The sequence below is a fragment of the Callithrix jacchus genome, chromosome 6 (genome assembly GCF_049354715.1).
Source record: "Callithrix jacchus isolate 240 chromosome 6, calJac240_pri, whole genome shotgun sequence".
Taxonomy (NCBI): Eukaryota; Metazoa; Chordata; class Mammalia; order Primates; family Cebidae; genus Callithrix; species Callithrix jacchus.
In genome coordinates this window covers 127,868,485-127,893,863 of record NC_133507.1, presented here as the reverse complement: position 1 = coordinate 127,893,863, position 25,379 = coordinate 127,868,485, and the positions used below count along the sequence as shown (strand labels likewise).

Sequence of the window (25,379 nt, the reverse complement as noted above, 5' to 3'; positions counted from 1 at the left end):
TCCCTTATTCCTTCCTGTCTCTGCTGTTAAGCACAATTATCGGCATAAAAGAGGTTTTCAATACCTATTTTTAGATTGCATTCCAGCCCGGGCAATAGAGCAACACTCCTGTTCTCTTTCCCCCTTTTTCTTTCTTTTTTTCAGAGAAAAAAATAGAATATATCTATTATATAGCTGAGGAATATAACTATTTCCTGCAATATATATTGCCTTGTTGGCTTCTACATCATACATGAAAACATTTCCTCATTAAGCAAATAATCATGTGCATCTACCACATTTCAAACAGAAGCTCTGGTCTTCCAGGGTTTACATTTTAGGGTGTGTGTTTTGTAGGGGATGGCTAATGTGACCAAAAAGTAAATACAGAGTAAGTTAGATAGTGATGAGTGATTTAAGTGAAAAGATTAAAGTAGATAAGAGTCAAAAAAAAAGTTAGGGTATTTGCAGAACAGAGAGGTGACAGTTTTAAAGGGATGGTCAAAGAAGGAGTCTTTGAAGAGGTGGTATTTGAGCAAAGACTAGGAGGTAAAGGTGCAAGCGATGTAAATACCTAAGGAAAAAGAATCCCAGGCAGAGGGAACAGCTAGTTATAAAAGCCCTGAGGCAGGGGCATACTTGGTCTATTCAAAGAATATCAATAAAAAGGCCAGTTTGGGTCAAGTGGAGGGAGACTAGAGGAGTTGTGCAGGCAGCAGTCACAGAACCACTGAGGGGTCAATTGTGTAGCCCCTTGTGGGCCACTGTAAAAACTCTGCCTTTTATCATGAATGAAATAGTAATTTGCTGAGGATTTTGAGCAAGGAATGACATGATCAGGTTTCCATTTTTTTAAGTTCACCTGAAGCTACTGTGTGGACAATGCACTGAAGTGGTCAGGTAGCAAGGCAGAAGCAGAGTGGCCAGTGAAGGGGCTGCTGCAATAATAATCCAGGTAGGAAGTGATGGGGGTTTGACTTGGGGAACAGTGGTGTTGATGAGACTTGGTCAGATTCTGGGGAGATAGTGAAGGCAAAGTTAATAGGGCTTGCTTACAGATTAGACATGGATTATAAATGAAATAGAGGAGACAAGAAAACTCTAAAATGTCTGGCCTGAGTAACCAGAAGGAGCAAGCAATTTATTAAGATGGGGAAGACTGCAGGAGAAGGAGGTGGTGGTAGGAATTCAGGACTCTGAATCTAAGTTTGATAAGCACATTACATACCCAAGTGGAGTTGTGGAATAGGCAGTTAGATATAAAGAATAAATCTTTAAACTAATTGATATGGTTTGGATCTATGTCCCACCCAAATCTCACGTTCAGTTGTAATCCCCAGCATTGGAGGTGGGGTCTAGTAGGAGGTGATCATGAGGATTTGATGAGGATGGTTTCTCAGAGTTTAACACCATCCCCTTTGGAGCTGTCATCACCATAGTGAGTTGTCATGAGATTTGATTGTTTAAAAGTGTATGGCACCTCCTCCCCTCTCTCTTCCTCCTGTTCTGACCATGTGAACGCCTGCTCCCACTTTGCCTTCCACCATGGGTAAAAGCTCCCTGAGGCTTCCCCAGAAGCAGTTTCTATCATGGCTCCTGTACAGCCTGCAGAACCATGAGCCAATTAAACATCTTTTCGTTATCAATTAACCAGTCTCAGGTATTTCTTCATTGCAATGTGAGAATGGGCTAATATAGAAAATTGGTACTAAGAGTGATAAATTGTTATAAAGATACCTGAAAATGTGGAAGCAGCCATGGAACTGGGTAACAGGCAGAGGCTGGAACAGTTTGGAGGGCTCAGAAGAAGACATATATTGTGAAATTCAGGAACAAAAAGATTCTGAAGCATTATATAAATCACTTCATCCCTACATCTGTTCTCTGTGCTGCTACTTAAGTCACCAAATGACAACAAGAAAACTTTTCTTGAATTTTTCAAAAATTCACAATGCTTCAAAATATTGTAATAGTGCCAAAGAATAAAAAAGAAACAAAGCAATTTTTACAATTTTATATTATTTCAATTAACTATTTCAGATGATGTTTTTAATTACCTGAAATAAGCAAATAACTATATCTAGGCAATATTTGGTTAGTCAGAATTAGAGGAAACATAATGTTATTAATACTTGATAAAGAGCTCAGTATAAAAGCTACTTATAGTACATTAATTTTTTGCCAAAAGTGGAAGACTATAATAAATTTAACACTTTTATCTTGGGAAAAAGAAAATTCTAAAATCCATTTAAGTAAAGACTTCAAGCAAACTCTTTTCTTTCTGCTTCCCATTCCACTGAATACTAAATTAGCCAATTTCCCACAAAATAAAAATTCGAGAATCTGCAAGAAAGTAGCCCAGATGCAGTGGCTCACACCTGTAATCACAGTACTTTGGGAGGCTGAGGCCAGAGGATGAATTAAGGCAAGTAGTTTGAGGCCAGCCTGGGTAACACAGTAAGACCTTGTCTCTACAAAAAGTAGAAGAAAAAAAAATACCCAGGCGTGGTGGTACGAGCCTATAGTCCTAGCTACACAGGAGGCTGAGGTGGGAGGATTGCTTGAGCCCAAAAGTTCAAGACTACAGTGAACAATGATCACACCACTGCATTCCAGCCTGGGTAAAAAAGCAAAAACCCAGCTCTAAGAAAAACAAAGAAAGAAAATGTTGTAGTACGTAGGGCAGAAAAAGACTAAGCCGGCTGATTCACTGTGCAACTAGATGCAATGTAGGAAACAGTGCTCAGCGACAGAAAGATAACAATTGCCATATTCCTAACTTACAGGTTTATAAATCCAATTTCAGGGTTTCTCTAGATCAATACTATTTATATTTTAGGCTAGACACTTCTTTGATTTTAGGGGGACTGTCCTGTACCCTGTGGTACATTTCGCAGCATCACTAGCCTCTACCCACTAGATTCCAGTAGCCTCCACCGCCCAGTTGTGACAACCAAAAATATCTCCAGACACTGCCAAATGTCCTATGGGGGAGCATCAACAGCAGGGAGCAAACTGGTTGAGAACCCGGGCTCTGTATGGACAGAAGATGCATGTATAGATTCCTCTAGCTGTGTTGCCTCAACACAAAATTCAACTTTATTTTCTTTTTTATTATTACTATTTTTTGATACAGAGTCTCACTCTGTCACCCAGGCTGAAGTACAATGGCTCAATCTCAGCTCACTGCAACCTCCACCTCCCAGGTTCAAGTGATCTCCTGCCTCAGCCTCCCAAGTAGCTGGGATTTCAGGCACACGCCACACCAGGATAATTTTGTATTTTAGTAGAGATGGGATTTCAACATGTTGGAAAGGCTGGTCTTGAACTCCAGATCTCAGGCGCTCTACCTGCCTCGGACTCCCAAAATACTGTGATTACAGGCGTGAGCCCTGCACCCGGCCAAAATTCAACTTTATTTTCAAAGCTTATTTTCAGCTGTCACCAAGGCCCTTGAAACAAAACAGCAAGAAGTAACTGATGCAAACGAAAATGGAGAGTTTCGTTCTTTCAACAATTAAATATAACCCCCCTGAAAAGAACTCAATTTTTAAAAATATATAGCCATAGAAGCCTTCCCTCCAAATTAAACTACAGGTTTAAATCTGTCAAATAAGCTCATATGTATCCTTCAAAAAGTAATAACAGAAGAAATACTGCAACTATCTACAGAGTCCAGAAATCTGATCTTTGAAAAAGCTGCTTAATATTGCTTTCTTTCTCTCAAAGTGGCAACTTCATATTATCTTTTGAAATGTCATTTGATGACTCAAAGAAAACAACTATAATTTAGACAGCAGTCAATGAGAGGGAATAGGTCTCTATGCGGCATCTATTGGAAATTACTAAGCTGTTTTTTCACAATTCATGCAATACAGTCTCTCCATGGGTAAAACCCCCAGGTCTCTAAATACCACTTACCTGGTGAAGGCTCCCACATTTCCATCTCATCCTGACCTGTCCCTGAGCCCAGGGACAATGAGGTCATTAACATGTGCACAGAGATGACCAACAGTCCTCCTGAGCTCAACAGGCTTAGTTTCCTGTCAGCCTCCTAAACCTTCCTCCTCGGCTCCATGTTGGGACACAGTAGCACTATTCCCCAGGATAAAGCATAAAAGTCATTTTTGACTTCTGGATTATTTCCTATTGCTACCCTAACAAATTTCCCTGGATGTCAGGGCTTAAAACAACACAAATTATTATCTTATACTTTAGAGGTCAAAAGTCCAAAATCAAAGTCTCCAAGTTTAAAAGTTAAGGTGTTGGCAGGGCTGGCTCTATTTGGAGGTTCTAGGGAAGTTCCTCTTTCTTAATCTTTTCCACTTTTAGAGGCTGTCTGTATTCCTTGGCTTGTGGGTCCCTCCTCACATCACTCAAACCTCTGATTCCAACATCACATCTCCTTCTCTCTGACTGTAACAGGGCCCCTGTGATTACATTGGGCCCACCCAGATAATCCAGGATATACTCCCATCTCAACAGCCTCAGTTTAGTCATATCTACAAAGTCTCTTTGGCCATATAAGAGAACATATTCATAGGTGTTGGGGATTAGGATGTGGACATCTTTAATGGAATCTGTCTACTATAACTCCTCTCCTCTTCTAGTCTACCCACCTCCAAACCAGCAGCAATCTGGAGTCTCTACCTCTAAATTTATCCCAAATCTACTTGCTTCCCTGCAATTCCTCTGCTCATCACCCAGTGCAGTCCACACCATCACAGTCTGAACAGATGCAAGCCACTCCCAACTGGTATCCTACAGCCACTCTTGGCCCTGTCTTGTCTGTCTTCCAGAGGGCTGCCATAATTATCTTATTAAAATAAAAATTGGATAATGTTATTTCCTTGTTTAAAACCCATCAGTGGCTTCCTGATGAACCCATAAAAAAATCTATATAGACCCTTCATCCTTTGGCCCCTTCTTAACTTTAAAAAAAAAAATAACAGAACAGGAAATACGCAATTTTTCCTCCATAAAATGTCTCTCCATCCCTCACCATCAACCTCCTGAGGCTTTGTATGCCAGGCAGGAGCTACCAGGGAATCCTCAAATGGGGGTACTTGGGTTCCAGCTGTTCTTGTTGAGTCTCCAAGTTTACTTTTCTCCCCAGAGGCAGAAGACAACAACTGAAAACAGAATTCTAACCCTAAATCCTCGGCGAATTCAAAATAAGTAAGGGATAAAAATCAAAGTGGTAAGGTGAAAAAGGGAAGAGCACCATAGTGTGATATAGTCTCTGCCTTTCAAAGCAGGCAGACAAAAGATAGTACTTAGGTTGAAGGATCTAAAAATAGGGTACAGATAAATTATTTAACATTGTGAGAACTAAAAACAGAAATCTAACAGCCTTTGGGGAGTGCTCGGAGAGAAATTTTCACTTTTCATATTATATTTTTATGAACTCTGAATTCTTAAGACCATATAAGTAAATATACCAGAGTAATCACTAATTTTACACAACATATTTCCACTAATTTTACAGGCATAAGTGTGCATGTGTGTATGCAAATTGGTCATCAGTTTTTCACCTCCAGTAACATTCCTTTGCTCTGGACTCCCAGAACTCCTGTTTGGAATTCTCGGACCAGAAACTGTCTTTGTTTCTGGACTTCCTGGTGATAAATCAGGACTTTCTGGATTTCCTAGTGATAAATCAAGGGGGCAGTATGATACCCCCAGCAGCCTCTCTGCTGATCTCTGTTCCTTAGCCCCTCTCCTCTGCTTCTATTTTGCAAAAGCTCTTTTGTCCCTGAATCATCTCACACTAGCCACTCCTGAAGCCAGCTACCCTTTTCATTTTCAAGCAATAAATGTCCTCACTTCATAATTCCTACTGTCCATCCAACATGCCCAAATCTCAGGAGGCAGCTAGTCCACAAATGCAAACATGGCTTGGAATAACGAACAATCCCTAATTCAATGGTGCGTACCCTCATTTCATGTCCTCTAATAAATACCCAAATGCCTCTTATTGAAGGATATTTCACAGAATTTTAGGGCCATAGGGGTTCTAGAGAACAAATGCATCCACATCAAAATTCCCTGAGACTAACAAAAATGCAAACGACTAGACTCCATACAGACCTACAAACACAAAATCTTTTCAGCAACTTCCCCAGGTGGTTCCAACTCACACTAAAGTTTGAGATTCACAAATCTAATTCAACCTCCTTATTTATTTATTTACTTATTTTTACTCTTTTTTTCTTCGACTTCCAGAGCCTGGCCCCTTTACTCTCACCCAAGGGATGTTCAGGTAAAGAAGTCACCAGGCTACAACCTCCTTATTTTTAAAATTGGGAAATTTAAAGCTATAGATATAAGTGTCTTACCCAAAATTGGCTACCTAATGCACAGCCAATTAATTATTCTACTTGTAGTCTGGTCTCCCTTTTAAAGGAACTTGTGAGATAAAATATGCAAAAACAGATAAAAGGAAACTACTTCAGGTCAGACTCAGTGGCTCAGGCCTATAATCACACACTTTGGGAGGCCAAGGTGGGTGGATCACTTAAGGTCAGGAGTTCAAGACCAGCCTGACAAACATGGCAAAACCCCATCTCTTCTAAAAGTACAGAAGTTAGCCAGGCATGGTGGCAGGTGCCTGTAATCCCAGCTACTCAGGAGGCTAAGGCAGGAAAATCACTTGAACCTGGGAGGTGGAGGCTGCAGCAAAACAAGATCATGCCACTGCACTCTAGCCTTGGCAACAGAGGGAGACTTCGTCTCAAAAAAAAGAAAGAAGAAAGAAAAAGACAGACAGACAGACAGAAAGAGGGAGGAGGGAGGGAGGGAGGGAGGGAGGGAGGGAGGGAAGGAAGGAAGGAAGGAAGGAAGGAAGGAAGGAAGGAAGGAAGGAAGGAAGGAAGGAAAAGGAAAGAAAAATAATGAAAAAAGTTAAACAAGACACAAACAACTGGGAAACCATTCAAAAGGAAAGGACAGTCTTTTCAACAAATGGTGTTGGGAAAACTGGACATCCACACACAAAAAAATTAAACAAAGTTGGTCCCTAACCTTGCACCGTTTAAATATTAAATCAAAATGGATCAAAGTCCTAAACATAAGAGCTAAAATGTCTAAACTCAGCAGAAAACAGAGGGGAAAACTTCATAACATAGGATCTGGCAATGATTTCTTGAATACAACACCAAAAGCACAGGCAACAAAACAAACAACAGATACATCAGACTGTATCAAAATTTAAAACTTTTGTTTTCAAAAGACACTATTCACAGAATGAAAAGCCAACCCATAGAATGGGAGAGAATATTTGTAAATCATATATCTGGTAAGGGATTGATATCCAGAGTATATAGAAAACTCCTACAACTCAACAGCAACAACCAAAAAACCCCAAATGACTGGATTAGAAAATGAGCAAAAATTAAATACACACTTCTCCAAATAAAATACACAAATGGCCAATAAACACATGAAAAGATGTTCAACATCACTAATCATTAGGGAAATGCAAACCAAACTACAAAGATACCACTTCATACTCATTAGAGTGGCTAACACTTTTTAAAAATAAATGACAGAGGCTGGGCATGGTGGCTCACACCTTAATCCCAATACTTTGGGAGGCTGAGGCGGGTAGATCACAAGGTCAAGAGATCAAGACCATCCTGGCCAATATGATGAAACCCCATCTCTACTAAAAATACAAAAATCAGCTGGGCATGATGGTGCATACCTGTAGTCCCAGCTACTCAGGAGGCTGAGGCAGAAGAATAGCTTGAACCTGGGATGTGGAGGTTGCAGTGAGCCAAGATCGTGCCACTGTACTCCAAGCTGGTGACAGAGTGAGACACCATCTCAAAAATACATGCATACCAGAAAATAAAAACCAGTGCTGGTAAGGATGTGGAGAACTGGAACCCTTGTGCACCATCTGTGAGATTATAAAACGATGCAACCACCATGGAAAATGGAGCTTCCTCCAAAAATTTTTTTAAAAAATTGTAAGTGCCCAGCTTGTTATATCTCAATAGTCTTTCTAGGGTATGTGTTTAAATACATAAACATAAAGAGCACTTTCTGCCAACCAACTATAACAACTAACAGTCACCTAATTTTCTTCAGTGACCACATTATGATTGGAGATGGGGGAAAAAAGCATCATTCTGAGTAGATGGGAAATCCCTGGAGGTCCAACTGAGAATGAAATAATCCAATCAGAATTTAAAGGATCACTCTGCCTAATATGTGTGAAACACAGGAGAACCAGAGTGAAAAGAGAGGGCCAAAATCAGGGAAAAGGGAAGAAGATACTATAACAGTTCATGTGCAAGATCGTCGGTTAAACCAGGTTGGCAGCAAAAGAGAAGTGGTTGGATCTCCAGATAGTTTTTGAAGGGAACACAAGACTTGATGGCTTGGCTTGAGACTTGAGAGGAAGAGATGGGAAAAGGGTTCTGGCCTAAGCAACTGGAAGGTGATTTTCCATTTAACCAGACAGGAAGGATGTGAAAAGGACAGACTTGGGTAGGAGATAGTACAATCAAGAGTTCCACTTTGGGTATCTTGAGCTTGAGTCACTAATAAGACATCCTAGTGGAGATACAGGATAAGTAGCTGGACATGTAGGTCTGGGTATCAAGGGAGAGATTATGTTCTCTGTGAAAGAACAAAGATTCTCAAATGATTACATCACAAACAAGTGCTTCATACAAATAAGCTAATAAACGTTTAACACATTATGGTGTGAAAACACAGGGGAAGTCCAAGAACTCCGAAAAACTAAATGAAAAAACGAATTTAAGATCTGATGGCAGACAAGACAATTCATAAATATACTATTCGGGTAATAATCCTAAAATGCATTAGTAGGTCTTAAAAAGATTAACATTCCAAATAAAAGAATAAATAAGGATATAGTTATAGTTGATTAGAAATGCAAAGAATAATAATTAACCATTTCCAAAAACCATTTAACACACAACTGCAAGGCCAAAAATAATAAGACGACATCATCCCAGTATCACACTGGTGCTGAAGGGAACAGGTGACAGTACTCATGCAGCCCAACAGTGATAAATACTTCTAACTACAGTCTAAACGTTCTGCAGAGATGAAAGTCCATTACGTCACACAGGGCTGTCCATAGTAATTACCAAGTTTACTAACTCTCATAATTTTGGCCATAACTTGTAAGAAGAGGGGAATCAGCATATTAACTCTTCTTGGTTAAGACTGTTCATATGCAAAGACAAAGATCTTATCTCCTTGTCATAACATATTCAATTATCTTAGTGTCCAAATAAAAACAGAATTTATATCTGATATTTCTACCCTGTTAAATTTCTTCTGGTTGGGAGGTCTATATCCTATTCTATTTGTCATGGTTTTCTAATCGTTACATTTCATTCCAAAGCCAGAAAACTACCAAAGGCAGATTAAAGTATTTCTTAGATTTGATTTTGTTTGGGGAGTTGGGGGAAAGGGAGGAAAGGTAGGTGGATGTCTGATTGGAATACTTCTTGGGGAAATTATCATCTGAATGTATGCTATTTATAGAATAAGTATTTGAGGCCACATCATACACATCTTGGCAATTAGCTCCAAGAAGGAAATGGTTCACCTCGACAACCCACTAAAATGCCTAATTTCCAAGCCTGACCTAGAGTGCCCTGATTATAGGCAAAGGTTTATGGAAAACTCTGCTCCCCATGGTACAACTGCCTCTATGTGGTCCAGGGCTTGCAGTCTCTGAGACATCATGCGCATCCTAATGTAGTCTCTCCTTCTTAGGTGTTCACTTCTGTCTGAGGTAGAACAATCAAGCTCATCTGCAGCCATACAACCAGGAAGATCCTGAGAATCACCCTTGCCATGACTGTCTCACAATTACACTTAATTCCTTTCTTTTTTAGTAAAAGAAATTATTTATTCATGAAAGGGCAGTTCACAACTTAGATTCCCTAAGCCTCTAGTCAGTCACTAATCGGTAACATTTCTTGTATACTTCCCGTATGCCAGGTACCATGCAAACCATATTACATGGGGGATGCCATGTAGGCCAGCCATGGCCTCTGGGATGGTCACTATTATTATGTCCATGTAATTGATAAGGAAGCTTAGAGAGGCTAAGTAACTTGTCCAGTTCCAGATACTTGGTAACAGCCAATCTGTCAGACCTCCAGACACTTGACCTCCAACTATTCTTCCTCCAGAAGAGAGAAGTCAAAGGAATTTCTGATAGTCTATACAGCCTAGAAGCACAATCGTATTTATCCCACAAATAAATGGCTATACTGGATCATTAAAATGCCCATTTCCTTGCTTTGCATCAAAATACAATGTGAGTGTAGAAACGCTGGCTATACAGCATTTCACATGTTGACAAAAAAGTTTAAATTGGGTATATATCCTTTCTTCAATTAGTAAAAAATTAAAGGCTGTATTAACCAGTTCTAATTAAATTCAGCTTATTTTGAAGACCTACTTCTTCAAGCATCATAGCTCTATATTAGAAAATCTTTTTCAAAAAAAAAAGAAAATCTACTTCTAGAATGGTTCAAATATCTGACATATTGTTTGGAAACACCAAACATGACCACTTTTGTTCATTATACAAGAAAGAAGGAAAAACTGCTAGAGGAAAACAAAAGTTAAACAAGATTAGTAAAGAAAGGTAAGCAGATAAGCAAAATATTCTAAAAAAGCTACCAGTGTAAACAAGATTATTTATCTGGAGTACTCATTTAGAGAAGAAAAAAAAGATGAGAAAACCAGCAGATCACAGAGAAAGGCCAAGGGAGGTATGTATACAATGCATATAGTTCAGCTGTAATCAGTTCACAGGTCTTTATCATCAAGAAGGACAGAAGGTCTTTATCATCTACAAAGGACAGAAGTTTCCCTATTCAACCCACAGACATATCATTTGGTCAGGCTAATAATTCTTAAGACCTACAGCAAACTGACCTGACTTGTTTGGGCTTTTGACTCATCCTCTGGTTGCATTTCCTCACCCAAAACACAGAAATAATAGTCATCTTGGCAGTTATGCTGCGAGGACCATATGAGATTATAGATATGAAAGTGCCTCAATAAAACTGTTCAGGTTCCATAGAAAGGCTATGTATTATATTTATTACTAATGCATTGGAGAGTTGAGCTGAAGTTGATTTCATGCATTCTACTTACCTGAAAACATAAAAAGCGAGGATAAACATGGGGAGAGAGGACTCCTAAGCACTGATTGATTCACATTGTTCATGGAGCCCATCTGCAATACAGCTATTATAGTATATGGTATTAGCAGGTCTGCTTACAATGAAAAGACAGCACAAAACACCCAATTAAGTGAACCAGACTACAACTTGATGCAGTAAATTCTTCAACAACCACACAAAGGGAAAGGAGGTTCTAAAACTGGTACTAGAATTCAACAGATACTCAAAAATCTCCATCTTCATGGCTGTGGAATGTCCTTTATGATGTCTCTAGCTGTGCTTGGATTTGACTACTTCTAAATTTAATCTTTAGCCCTGCTAAGGGCAAAAAGAGGTGGTCCAGGAGTATGTAACTACCTTGTTCCCACTACCACCTGAGATTCTTTTAAAATGTGGCAGGATGACTCCCTCACTGCCATGCAGATAAGCAAAAAGCATGCCCAGCTATATAATTACTGATCGAAGCTCAAGAGCAATACAGTCAATGGTCCAAGGTTTACATGGTTTGGCTCTGTGCCTGCATGCAAGTATCATGTTGAATTGTAATCTCCAGTATTGGCAGAGGGACCTGGTGGGAAGCGACTGAATCATGGGGCAGATTTTCCCCATGCTGCTCTCAGTCACTGGTCCAGGGTTGATATGGTTTGGCTCTGTGTCCCTATACAAATCTCATATTGAATTGTAATCCCCAGTTTTAGGGGAGGGTCTTGGTGGGAGGTGACTGGATCATGGGGGCAGATTTCTCCCATGCTATTCTCATGATAGTGAGTGAGTTCTCATGAGAGCTGATGGTTTATAAGTGTGTATCGCTTCCCTATTTGCTTACTCTCTCTCGCCTGCTCCACCAGGGTAAGATGTGAGTGCTTCCCCTTTGCCTTCTGCCATGATTGTAAGTTTCCTAAGGCCTCCAAGTCATGCTTCCTGTACAGCCTGTGGAACTGTGAGTCAATTAAACCTCTTTTCTTCATAAATTTCCTAGTAACAGGTAGTTTGTTGTACCAGTGTGAGAACAAACCAATATAGAAAGCTGGTACCAGGAGTGGAGCACTGTTATAAAGATACCTGAAAATGTGGAAACACCTTTGGAACTGGGTAACAGGCAAAGGTTGGAAGAGTTTGGAGGGCTCAGAAGAAGAGAGGAAGATGTGGGAAAGTCTGGAACTTCGTACAGACCTGTTGAATGATTTTAACCAAAATATTGACAGTGATATGGACAATGAAGTCCAGGCTGAAGTGATCTGAGATGGAAATGAGGAACTTATTGGGAACTGGAGTAAAGATCACTCTTGCTATGCTTTAGCAAAGAGACTGGAGGCATTATGCCCTGCACTAGAGATCTGTGGAACGCCGAACTTGAGAGAGATGATTTGGGGTATCTGGCAGAAGAAATTTCTAAGCAGCAAAGCACTCAAGATATGGCCCTGCTGCTTTTAAAAGTATATATTCATAAGAGTGAACAAAGAGATTGTCTGAAATTGTAACTTATATTTGAAAGAGAAGCAGAGTGTAAATGTTTGAAAAATTTGCAGCCTGACCATGCGATAGAAAACAAAAACCCATTTTCTTTGGAGAAATTCAAGCCTGCTGCAGAACTTTGCATAAGAGGAGGTGAGTGGAAATGCCTTAAAGGCATTTTAGAGACCTTTACAGCAGCCCCTCCCATCATAGGTTCAGAGGCCTAGAAGAAAAAAAATGGTTTCTTGGGCCAGGCCCAGTCCCCACTGTTCTGTGCAGCCTCAGGACATGGCACCCAGTGTCCCATCTGCTCTAGCTACAACCATGACTAAAAAGGGTCAAGGTACCGCTCAAACTCTTATTTCAGAGGATGCAAGCCCCAAGCCTTGGTGGCTTCCACGTGGTATTGGGCCCACATATATGCAGAAGGTAAAAGTCGAGGCTTGGGAACCTCTGCCTAGATTTCAGAGGATGTATGGAAACACCTGGCTATCCAGGCAAAAATCTGCTACAGGGGAAGAGGCCTCATGGAGAACCTCTATGAGGGCACAGGGGAAATGTTCGGTTGCAGTTTCTACACATAGTCCCCACTGGGGCACTGCCTCAGGGATCTGTGAGAAGAGGGTCACTGCCCCCCAGACCTCGGAATGGTAGATCCATCAACAGCTTGCACCATGCACCTAGAAAAGCCACAGGCACTTGATGCCAGCCCATGAAAGCAGTCACAGAGGCTGTACCTTGCAGAGCTATAGGGGTAGAGGTACCCAAGGCCGTGGGAGCCCACTCCCTGCATCAGTATGCCTTGGATGTGAGACATGGAGTCAAAGGCAATTGTTCCAGAGCTTTAAGATTTAGTGACTGCCCTGCTGGGTTTCGGACTTGCATGGGGCCTTATAGCCTCTTTGTTTTGGCCAATGTATCCCGTTTGAAATGGAATCATTTACCCACTGTCTGTGCCCACATTGTATCTTAGAAGTAATTAACTTGTTTATTATTTTATAGACTCATAGGTAGAAGGGACTTGCCTTGTCTCAGACGAGACTCTGGACTTGGACATTTGAGTTAACACTGGAATGAGTTAAGACTCCAGGGGACTGTTGGAAGGTATGATTGGTTTTGAAATGTAAGAAAAACATGAGATTTGGGAGGGGTTGGGGTGGAACGTTATGGTTTGGTTCTGTGTCCCCACCCAAATCTCATGCTGAATTGTAATTCTTAGTGTTGGGGGAGGGACCTAGTGGGAAGTGACTGGATCATGGGGACAGATTTCCCCTATGTTGTTCTCATGATAGTGAGTTCTTATGAGGGCTGATGATATAAAAGTGTATGGCACTTCTCTCTCTTTCTCTCTCTCTCTCCTGCTATGCCATGGTAAGACTTACTTGCTTCCCCTTCACCTTCCACCGTGACTGTAAGTTTCCTTAGACCCCCCACCCCAGCCATGCTTCTGGTACAACCTGTGGAACTATGTGTCAATTTAATCTCTTTTCTTTATAAATTACCCAGTCTCAGGTAGTTCTTTAGAGCAGTGTGAGAAGGGACTAATATAAAGGTTCTATTTACACTTTGGTTCACTGGTGTGTTTGAACTACTCTGTAATTAGCAACTATCAGTAGAGGAAACTTGTTTGAATTTCCATCCTTTTCATTTCTAAATAAAAGGCTTAGAGAACACTTAGTGTTAAGGTAGATCTTGGTAACAAACATCTTTCACAATAAATAAAGCTTGAAATGATCAATGTGTAATGTTCCAGATGAGGAAATTAGCCTCTCTCTATTCTTTAGCCAGAGAGGACACCCATATAACAAAACTTTATTTGAAACACTGTGCCAATTCACAGGTTCACATCTGTCCCAGCCTGGGGTGCCCTTTGCTGGAGATTGAACCTCTCATCTCACTTTAAAGAAAGCAAAAGTTTTATTCAAATTGGCCATGAATTAACATAAATGTTTTTAAATTCTCATTATTCTGAGTAAAACATAATAACTGGATCTAGCCTTTTTATAATAGCATTTCTACCATTAAATCTAATTAAAATCATACTGAATTTATACAAATTCTAAATATAAAGACTCCCTTGTAAAATTGAAAATTCACTCAGTAGATTCTGAATGAATGAATTATATGATGAATGAGTCTTTCATAAGGCTAAAGGGTGCCCATATCAATTGTGAACTGAATACATTGTATGAATAAAGCCTTATAATTGTGTACATTCTTGAAAGGAATAAAATATTTTCATTTAGAAAATGCATACTCTAGGAGCAATTAATTACTCAGATCTTAAAGATGGAGATAACATGATGTTCTGAAGCAGGAATTTAACAGAATTTGGACTTAAAAGCCTAAGAACACATTACTGATAGATTTGGTTCCTGCCAGTGGTCACAAGGGTTTCCCATAACTAGCCCCAGGGTTTAGACAGCAATTAATAGAATCATACAAAATTATCTCCTGCTATGGACTGACCTTTGGGTAAACAGGCCTGGAAAAATGCTGAAAGGAGAAGGGAATAGCAAATGTGTGGTATAAGAAGGGAAGCAGCAGTTCTTCTCAAGAGAATTTTACATCCTCTCCCTTGCTCCACAAGGAAAATTTATCTAGCTGAAATTATGCTTGTTGAATGTGGATAAAGGGAGTCACATGATGAAATAAGTATTCCATGAAGATTAATCTGTCAGCAGTGGGACTGACAGATTGACAGAGAGAGAGACCAGAGGCGATGACAAGAACACAATGCAGAGAAGCGGGGAGGGATGGAGTCATGGGAGAAATGTCAAGACTTAATCGGTGACTATTTATAGGCAGGAGACAGAAGAGTCAAAGATGGCTCCCAAGGTTCACTCTTAGATGGCTAGAAAAACAGAGGGGTATGGCTGAGAAAGATGAGGAAGGCAGGAAGGAGAGCTCTTTTCCTACATGATTCACCTTCACACTAGGTGATGCCACCAACCCTGGGCATCACTACTGGGCAAATGCTCCTGGGTTACTTTTTCTTTTTAATTTTTTAAACTTATTGTAGACACAGGGTCTGGCTCTGTTGCCTGAGCTGCTCTCAAATGCCAAGCCTTAAGTGATCCTCCCACCTCAGCCTCCCAAAATACTTAGATGACAGGTGTGAGCCACTGCACCTGGCCTCCTGGGTTATTTTTTGACCAGCTATAAAGAGAAGGATGGTGGTCCATCCTGTTAACAAAGCCTGAATAAGTTAAGACAGAATGACAGTAGTAGTTACATAGTTAGCAGGAATGAGTCAACCCGTGAGCAAAAAGCATTATTTAGGAGAACACACTGAATCAAGACTTTCAACAGCACAGCTCAGCTGTAGTCTGCTGGAAAGCACAATAACAATTGGACCAAACCAGGACAAAATGTCCAAAAGACAAGGGTTCAGATTCAAATGCCCAAAGGGACCAGAAATGCAGACAGGTTAATGCTAGCAACAAAGAGTGAGGGCACTGCAGTAAAGAGCATGTGCCATCCTATCTAAAGAGGAGCCACGCCTCACCTGTAGGTGGGTTACTCCCTAGGTGAATTACTCCCACCCAGGGCTGTAAGCCCAATCTTCTGATTCTTCAAGAGAAATCATCACAACCACCACTCTCTACCATATCATGTCTTTTTATCTTCTGCAAGCACTTGTCAATACCTAAAATTTTCATGTGGTTGTCATTGCTGCTGTGGGCATGTTACAGTCTGTCTCTTCCTACTAAAAGTAAAGCTCACTGGGGAGCCACATAATTGGCACTGACCTATGCTCAATCAATATGCACTCACCTCTTGACTTCCCAGGACTTACAAGTTGATATGAAATAAATCCAGAGCGCACTCATATCTTCGCAGTCTTCACAACCTTCAACTTTTACTTCCTGCCACTCCCAATACATCCTACCTCTCCCAAGAATGACTCTACAAAGGAAAGACCTGGGTTCAAATCCTGGCTCTCTCTGCCACTTACTAGCTGTTTGTCCTTATTGAAGATATTAACTATAAATCTCAACTGCTACATCTATAAATGTCTATGTCACTGGGTTCCTAGAGGAACTGAGTAGGATATTCAAAAATTGGCAACAAATGTTATACTACACCAGGCACGATGGCTCACGCCTGTAATCCCAGCACTTTGAGAGGACAAGGTGGGTGGATCACCTGAGGTCAGGAGTTCAAGACTAGCCTGGTCAACATGGTGAAACCCCATCTCTACTTGAAACAGAAAAATTACCCAGACATGGTGGCAAAGGCCTGTAGTCCTAGCTACCTCTAGGAGGCTGAAGTGGGAGAATCGCTTGAACCCAAGAGGCAAAGACTGCAGAGAGCCAAGGTCGTGCCATTGCACTGCTGCCTGGGTGACAGAGCAAGACCCTGTCTTGAAGTTTCCTACACTTGCGTTTTCCCTTCTTGCACTCACCACTCAAATACCCTGCTACTACCCAAACAAGTCAGGCCTTTGCACCTGGAGCCTCTGCTCTGCCAATTCTGTGGAGCTTCCTTTCTCTGCCTTCTGCACAAACTTATCTCCTAATTGCTCTTTAGGGCCAGCTCAATTGTTTCTTCTTCTATGAGGTTTTCTTGACTTCCCTAGACAATGATTATTCTCTCCTTTGGATACCTACAGCCTTCTGTTCCTTACACTAGAAACTGCACTAACATAAACCACACGTTAGCAGCTGCCTTGATTCTGACACTCCACCAGTGAGCAAAGGTAGGGACTAACTGTTAGTCTTCTTCATTTTCCCCAGAGTCTAGCACTGCCTGATTCAAAAGAGGCATTTAATAAATATTTGCTGAATCAAACAAAATTGAACACCTACCATGTGTACATCTGATTTATTGGAAACTATTTGAGTAGAAAGACACATCTTGCTCCACCATAACAATAACAGAAACTGCCAGAGAGTCAGCTCCTGATTATCACATTAATGATGGGCAGCAGTGAGAGACATTATCTAAGAATTATTGATGTAAGTATTTTTGCTACTTTCAGTAGTATAGGCATAGGCATATAGTTAATGTGATTTATGCAGTGCTAAAAACTCAAGACCAAAATTATCTCTCCTACTGATCCAGCACAGTGCCAAAAATACTTAATAGTGTTTTTAAAGTCCTTTTGAATTTTAGTTTGATTATAACATAAATTCCATAAAAAACCACTATACTCTAACATGAGTGTTCAATCATCAATTCATTCAAGAGAAGGCCTACTACATGCCAAGCATTAAAAGTGAAATCATTACAAGCCTGAATTCTATACATTACAATTTTGTAATGACTGCTTAGGAAGACCTGGAAAACTTGGGAAGGCTGTTAAGATCGATACAAAGGTTTGCATTACCATATAACATAATAGTTGCCCCTCAACCAAATCTGAGAAAGGGCCCTGTGACAATACTGACTTGTCAAACAATCAAATTCATTTAAGTTAGGGAAAAGCAAGGTATGTCCATGGTATATACCATAAGGTTATACAGACAGCTCTTTAGATAAAGTCTGGGCTTGCTAAAGAAACTTCCAGAAGGGAAATCTTTTCCCAACATTCACAGTATAAAACTTTCTATTGATTTTTTAATTAATTCCTTATAATAAAGGTCATAAAAATATATGGTCCAGAATTGTAAAAAGTGAGCTAACACCTCATGGCAAAGACAGGTGGGACTCTTTGTCCCATGCTCCTCTTTCTGTTGTCCCATACCAAGAACAATGGAAAAACTGGCTTCTGGGAAGTCCAGAAATGTGGAACCAGTCTTGTCCTAAAATAGAAAAGGAAATAAAAATAATCATCAAGATCTAAATTCACTTAAACTTCTCTCTGTTCTCTTCAACCTCGAGTGGTGGGTAGCAGAGAAAGCAATAAAAGACTTAGCCACACACATGTCAACTAAAGACAGCTTTCCCCAATCTCCGTTGCTATGCATCATGCATCTTCACAATCCCTTCTCAACCAGAAGAGAAGAAAATTCTAAGGGAATATGATACAGGACAAGGAGTTTTTTCATTTTTTGTTTTGAGATAGAGTCTCATTCTGTCACCCAGGCTGGAGTGCAGTGGTGCTGACTGCAACCTCCACCTCCCAGGATCGAACAATGCTTGTGCCTCAGCCTCCTGAGTAGCTGTGATTATAGGCATGTGCCACTGTGCATGGCTGATTTTTGTATTTTTAGTAGAGATTGGGTTTCACCATGTTGAGCAGGCTAGTCTCGAACTCCTGGCCTCAGGTGATCCATCCACCTCAGCCTCCCAAAGTGCTGGGATTACAGGCACGAGCCACCGCGCCCAAAAGGATAAGTATTTTTTGACTAAAGTTCCATGAAAAGCTTCCTTAACTTTCCTAGGAACAGACCACATAGGATTATCTCAAAATAAATGAATGAATCTAGTATTTCTCCTGCTTTTTAAATGCATGGTCCATTTTATTAATATATTGCATTAATAGTTAACAAAATGCTTATATTTAGTAATCATATAATTCCATTTTTGCCCATAAAAGTCTCTACAAGTGAAAAAGATCAATCTTGATAACAAAGTAAGAGATATAAGAAGAAAGCAATGCTTTTTCCTTCTCTAGTCTCATACAACACTCAAACCAACACTTCTGACATCTGATGTATGGGAGGGTTTTTCCCACACACCAAGTAATTCTGCAGATTCTTCATCAGATACCACCTCAGTGTCCTCTAATTCAATTCAATTCTGACCTCTTAGTCTGGAGATAGTGTCAGATCCACTGGTTGAAGGCCTAGTCCCACAAGCCCACAGATGCTCACTTCAGATGCCAATCTCAAGCACCAGATGAAGGCCTGTGCTCCTGACAGACCAGCTATAAAGTGGGATAGCAACAATCCCCTTAATTTGCTAGATCAGTTCACAGAACTCAGGAAATACTTTACTTACACTTACCATTTAATAACAGATATTTCACAGAATACAGATGAGCAGCCAAATGGAAGAGACTCATAGGGCAAGGATCTTCAATGCCCTCCCCAGGAACTCCACCCTCCAGGAAGTTCCACATGTTCAGCTACCCAAAAGTTTTCAGAACCCACTCTTTTGGGTGTTTATGGATGCTTTCTTATGTAGACATGACTGATTAAAGCACTGGCTATTGGTGATCAACTCAAACTTCTGCCTCTCTCTTTGAGATTGAGGGCTGAAAGTCCCAAACCTCTGATAATGTGTTGGTCTTTCTGGTGACCAGCTCCCATTCTGAAGCTATCTAGGGACCCCCCAGCCACCTGTCATCTCATTGGCATATGAAAGACACTCATCACTCTGGAGATTCCAAGGGTCTTCAAAGCTGTGTACCAGGAAACAAGATAATTACCAAATATATTTTACAATATCACACAAAGCAAAATTAAATTTTTCCATTTCAAACCCTAATACTGCTACGTGGCAGAACACTGACTTCCTAGCTAGTAAGAAAGAATTTATACTAACTCATCAGAAAATAAAACTTTCTTTAAAGAATCTTGAATTTGGGTAAAAATCACCAAAAATCAAGGAATATAGCATTTAGATCCAAGGTGTCAAAACTCCCTGCCTGCTCTGGACTACCTTGGTTTATGCCTACTATCCTGGCATAATTATTAGGAATGCCACTTACACTTTCAAAAATGGTATTTGAACAACTGGTTATATAACACTCTACAGAGATAAAAAAGATTTTTCAACATTCTTTGACAAAGAAACATTAAGGCATTCAGAAACATTAGTATGTAAAGAGGTGGTTTGCACAATCTGCTTTTACACTCACAAATTCTGGAAGAGTTAATAAACATGTTAATTTTTACAGCTGTAAAGTAATAAAGACTGATCAACACTGAACATTTATGAAATTTCTTCAGACATAAATGTGGAACTTGGCCTTGCAACCTATATTTGAGAATTTCCATTTCCACCTCTACCCCCAGTCTAGAGATCCATGAGAAAGGCACAGTGATTCAGCATTTCTAAGGCTTTCATTAAAAATGTGCTTCAGTGCAATGAAATCAGGGGAGGGGAAAAAAAGGTACATAACAGAGATATTAAAATCAAAACTTCTTTATATGAAAGCAGAAATGAAATTCTATTCTTACTGAAACATTTCTAAAGCAGCAGAACTGGCAAGTATCTCTCACTACTGTTATTAAGCAAGCCATCCTAAGATACAGCAGAAAGCAAATGGAGCACTTTTTATCAACTACTTCAAGGGATGCGTAAAAACAGAAGTAAAAGGGAGATCACAGAACATGAAGGGAAATTTCAGGGTACCCACCTAACAACAACACTGTCTATACCCATATGAGAGCACTTTTAGAACCTTACTCATCTCATTTTCCCATCTCCTGGAGGATAGATCATGTCTTTTCACCCTTTTTAAACCTTATCTTGGAATACTTAGCATACTGCTTTGCACATGAGAAAGGTGCAACAAATATTCATCGAGTTAAACTAATAAGAAAAATGCTTTTAAATATGATTTCTGTATAAACATTCTTTTCAAAGTACAGTATTAAAAAAAAAAACTACAACTACGATTGAGGGGAGCGGGGAGGGAGAGACAGAATCATTCCAAGGGCAAGCAGGTGATCCACAGTGAGAAGTCTATTCCTCTAGGTAAGTGTTGGGGACAGGTTTAACAAATCTTACTGTCATAGGAAGTCAGGTATATTACAGTCAAACCACATCCCACCAAAAAAAAACAGCCACGAAAGGTTAAACTATAAGGCAGGCATTAGTCATAGCCTCCAACATCTGAGTTACTAAAAAGTTCCACTGAAATCTCAAGTCTCTGCTGAGGAGGGCTTGAGCATTCTTTGAAACATGCGTTGAGGCAGCTGTTTCTCCTTCCTCCGGCACCATAAGCAAAGGTGCTGGAGTTTGAGAACTAACCACTTAACTCTAGAAGGTCCCATTCATAAGGAAAGGTATAAAAGTCTCAATGCATTTTATCAAAAGGGCCTTGGATTTTTCTTCTTTAAAGACAACACCCATTTCTCCTATCGATAAGACAAATGAGTTAGACATGACCTAGTAGTCAGCCCATTAAGTTATATAGGAGCTTATGGAAAAAAGGGCTGGCCCGGAACAGAGACCCATTTATCTCAGCCATGGTGGGTAGCAGCTACTTCAAAATAATCTGAAAGAAAGTTCACCTCTCCAGTAATATTCAGTAATATTCAATGTGAAGGAAGCACTTTCTCAGAGACCTAACTTGTAAAATATAGTAAAACTTAAACATTCAGGTCACCTGAATTTTATATTAGCTGCTTTACAATATTAGGAAAACACCCCAAAGCCTTAAATTTCTAGCTCCCCATTTGTAAAATGGGGTTAAATACTGTTACCACTCACCTATAGTTTAGAAAACTAATAAAAACAATGACATAAACTGCAGATACTTTCTTAAATTCTAGATATTTAGACAGTTAACTGTTCTCACCTGAACATGTATAGGACAAAATGAAACATTTAACATATAGACTCTAATTTCTGCTCCCAATAAGCAACAGAGGCACGGATAACCCATTGTGTAAATCCGCTTAGGGTCCAAAATAATATTAATTCAAGTAAAGGATACTAAGCAGAGAAAAAGATCCCTTAAACTCTTTGGATATTAAGCACATTTGTCTCCCACTGAAACCTTTATAAGTGTCAGTCCCACTTTCTGAACTAACGTGAAAGTAAAGCAACTGCTCATAATCAATGCAGATTAAGTATTGAAGAACTATGTCAACCAAAATTGATCTTCATATTATGCAAATAATTTGTGTATACTCACCATAATCTTTTTAAATGTCAAATTGTTTACCAATGGAAAATACAACAGAAAAAATTTTTTTCCTCCTACTGATCAATTAAAGAAAGAAAGAGACTGTTTTAAACTTGCAATTTCTAAGTGGAAAGACTGATGGAGACACTGCAACCAAATAGCTTCTTGAAGCAATCTTAAATGTGCAGATTGAAAGCAGTTTTTATATCTTGAGAGGCAGTTTTATATCTAGGCAGAATACTGCACCCTTACATAAAGCCTCACAGAAACAAGTCAGAATCATAAACACGTTCACTTAACTACTGTTAAGTGCCCCATGTACCTGAAAGGTACATAGATATCATTTCAGGTATCAGAAAATTCCAGTTCCACTTTAGTCAGAGAAGAGAAACAACAGTCCTATCCTAGTAGATCCCAAGTTAATTCCTTCCAGTTTCTCTCCTATCATATTAATTGCTTTCTTAATAAAATGCTAGAGTAAAATTTGTGAAATCTGATTCTGGCAGAAAATCAAATCAAAGGAAAACTCTTCATGACAGTTACTTTTGCAAAGCCAGCCTCCTGCCTACCTTATTATGTTTTTGCTGGTGTCTTGCTTTTGTGTCAAGAACATGATAAGGGCTTTCCGAGTCTTGGTTGATGTAATATATGAGTCTTGAAGGCAGTGTGATTTCTTTCTGTTTTGCATTGCTGTAACTGATATTACTGCTGCTATTCTGTTGCAATGTATTGTCTTCATCTGCCAGGACTCCCAAATTTTTTTCTGCAGTTTCATTCCAATGCGGAGCTGGTGGGGGTGGGGGGGGGGGGGCAGGAAACAAACATACACAAACACACATATTTACCCCATAAATACATAAGCACTAAAATGCATTTTTCCTTTAATTGCAAACACAAAGTTTTCTATTTATAAGTAGTGAAGAAGTACAGCTACAGTAAAGCAAGTTATTTCAACAATAAAATGGCCTGGAGAGGTTAATAAATAGCCAGTAAGGCTTATACAACTGTGCACTCTTTATTTTGATTTATGTCTTACATATACATTTTCTAGTCAGACTAAAATCTGTAATTTAAGTGTTCGGGGGAAGGGGTAGAATGGATTTGAGGGAAGAAGAGTCATTAAATGAACATGTTCAGGGGTCCTGCCCCCGATTTCCACCCCTTCTTTGAGTCCACAGAAGCACAACTCTACTCTGTCTAGTGGCATCCCATCCGAGAGCTAAGAACGCTCCTAAGATAACTTGAGTACTGAATTCATGGATACCGAATGTATTCAGTACTTGACACTTTTAACAAAATGGACAGTTCCCTTATCTTTTAACTTTGAGATGAGCAAACATTCTTTTCCATGTAGGGATGCAGATGCTGGCAGCTTTCCAATTTCTTTTTATTTTCCTGACAAAGCTTTCTACTTTTAGTGATAATTGCCAATCATCAATGTGTATTGAAGATTGCATTATATTAATTGTTCCTTATAATGACAAGCACTTTGAGAAATCACAACCAAAGGTTGTGCACGAATTATGTCTTCGGCACCTTAATTCTTTGGTCCCCGAAGTGTGGCTCCCCCACCTTAACTCCACCCGCACTGAACATGCCGGATAGCAAATTTGAGGAAAAGCCCATTGCCACTATTATCACTACATCCTCCCCGAATTCCATTAAGGCTCCACCACGCAAGTAGCAACTTGCTCCCTCGCTGTATTTCCTCTCCTCTGGTTTCCCCTCCGCAAGTTGCACAGAGATCGCTGAGGGACCCAGGATCCACGAAACACCTCCCAGTGGAACCAACAAGAATTGGAATGGGTTTTTAGCAAATGCAACAGAAATGGACTTCCAAAAGTGAGCTGGAATGAACAGGGGTCTGGGAACGAGAAGGGTGGAAAAGCAGGCAGGGAGGGATGGAAAGGCCGAGACGGGGACAAGCCCGGAGCGCACAGACCCGCGCGCCCTTCGCTTTCCTCCGCAGGGCCCCGCGGGAAAGCCAACGCAGAGGGCACGGGGCCATACCCACCGCTGGGCGCAGCAGCCCCCCAGGCGCGGGGCCGGGACGAGGCGGCGAGCGGAGGCAGCAGGAGAAGGACGAGGAGCAGGCGGCAGGGCGGCGTGCGGGCCGGGGCGCTGGCAGGCACCGGGCCGGCGGGGCCGCGTTGGGGGCCGCAGGAAGCGCCGGCAAGGCTGCAGCCCGCCAAGGGCGGTTGCCGGGAGCTGCTGCCGGGCGGCTTCATGGCTCATAGCTCCCGGGCGCCGCTCCGTGTGGTCGGCGAGAGCGCCGGGCTGGCTGCGGAGCGGCTGCGGGCGGAGCCGGTCACGCCGGCTCGGCGCGCATAGTGCCGCGGAGGGTAGGGGGCTCCAGGCTCGGGGCTCGGGGCTCGGGGCTGGGCGGCGTCCCCTTTCCCGGCTCGCCTTGCAGCCACTCCCCGGGCGGACCGCAGAGGACTCGAGGGGTCCGCTAACTTGGAGCCTCCCCAGCGGCTACTCCCTCCCGCGGCGGGCGCGGCCGCTTCAGCGACTGCGGGGGTTGCCGCCGGGCCTGAGGATGCTGAGGCGCCGCTCGGGAGCGAGCGGTGCGGGGACGCGCGGAGCGGGCGTGCGCCCCGCCCCCCCGAGAGCGCGCCCGAGCGGGGCTTCGGGTGCTGATTCTGCTGCTTGGATGCTGTGCTGCTGCTGTTGCCTGGCCCCGAACGCACTGCGCATGCTTTGGTGGGAGGCGGGGAGCGAGGAAAAGCAGCAGAGTGATGCAGCAGCCCAGGCAGCATCAGAGGTGACGGCGGTACCTCCAAAGACGGGGGCGGTGGAGGAGGAGCAGGCAGTCACGGATAAGCCAGAAGGGCAGAAAGAGAGTGCGGGGGCTTCCAGGCCAGAGACAGGGATGATCGGGAGAGAACAACCAGTCGAAATCCTCCTGCCTTTTCCACCATCCCAACTTCACCTACCCACTCCTATTCCAACCCCTCCCTGCTCGGGATAAACTAAGGCCATGCATTTCCTTCTTAATCCCTTATTTA

General features: G+C 41.3%; 1 protein-coding gene across 9 annotated transcripts in view; it reads right to left on the bottom strand.

Annotated features, from left to right (window-relative positions):
- The window catches only part of ADAM23 (ADAM metallopeptidase domain 23), a 200,991-nt gene extending 176,106 nt beyond the window's left edge, over positions 1–24,885 (bottom strand). For all 9 annotated transcript variants that reach the window (XR_013519073.1, XM_054257820.2, XM_078328302.1 and 6 more), the window contains exons 1-2: positions 24,386–24,885; positions 22,941–23,158 (exon numbers count right to left, since the gene is read on the bottom strand). Coding sequence is in view for 8 of the 9 variants with exons in the window: in XM_054257820.2 (XP_054113795.1) it covers positions 22,941–23,158; positions 24,386–24,599 (432 nt within the window). In the remaining variant the exon portion in view is untranslated. The remainder of the gene's footprint in view (positions 1–22,940; positions 23,159–24,385) is intronic.
- Between the last annotated feature and the right edge of the window lie 494 nt (positions 24,886–25,379).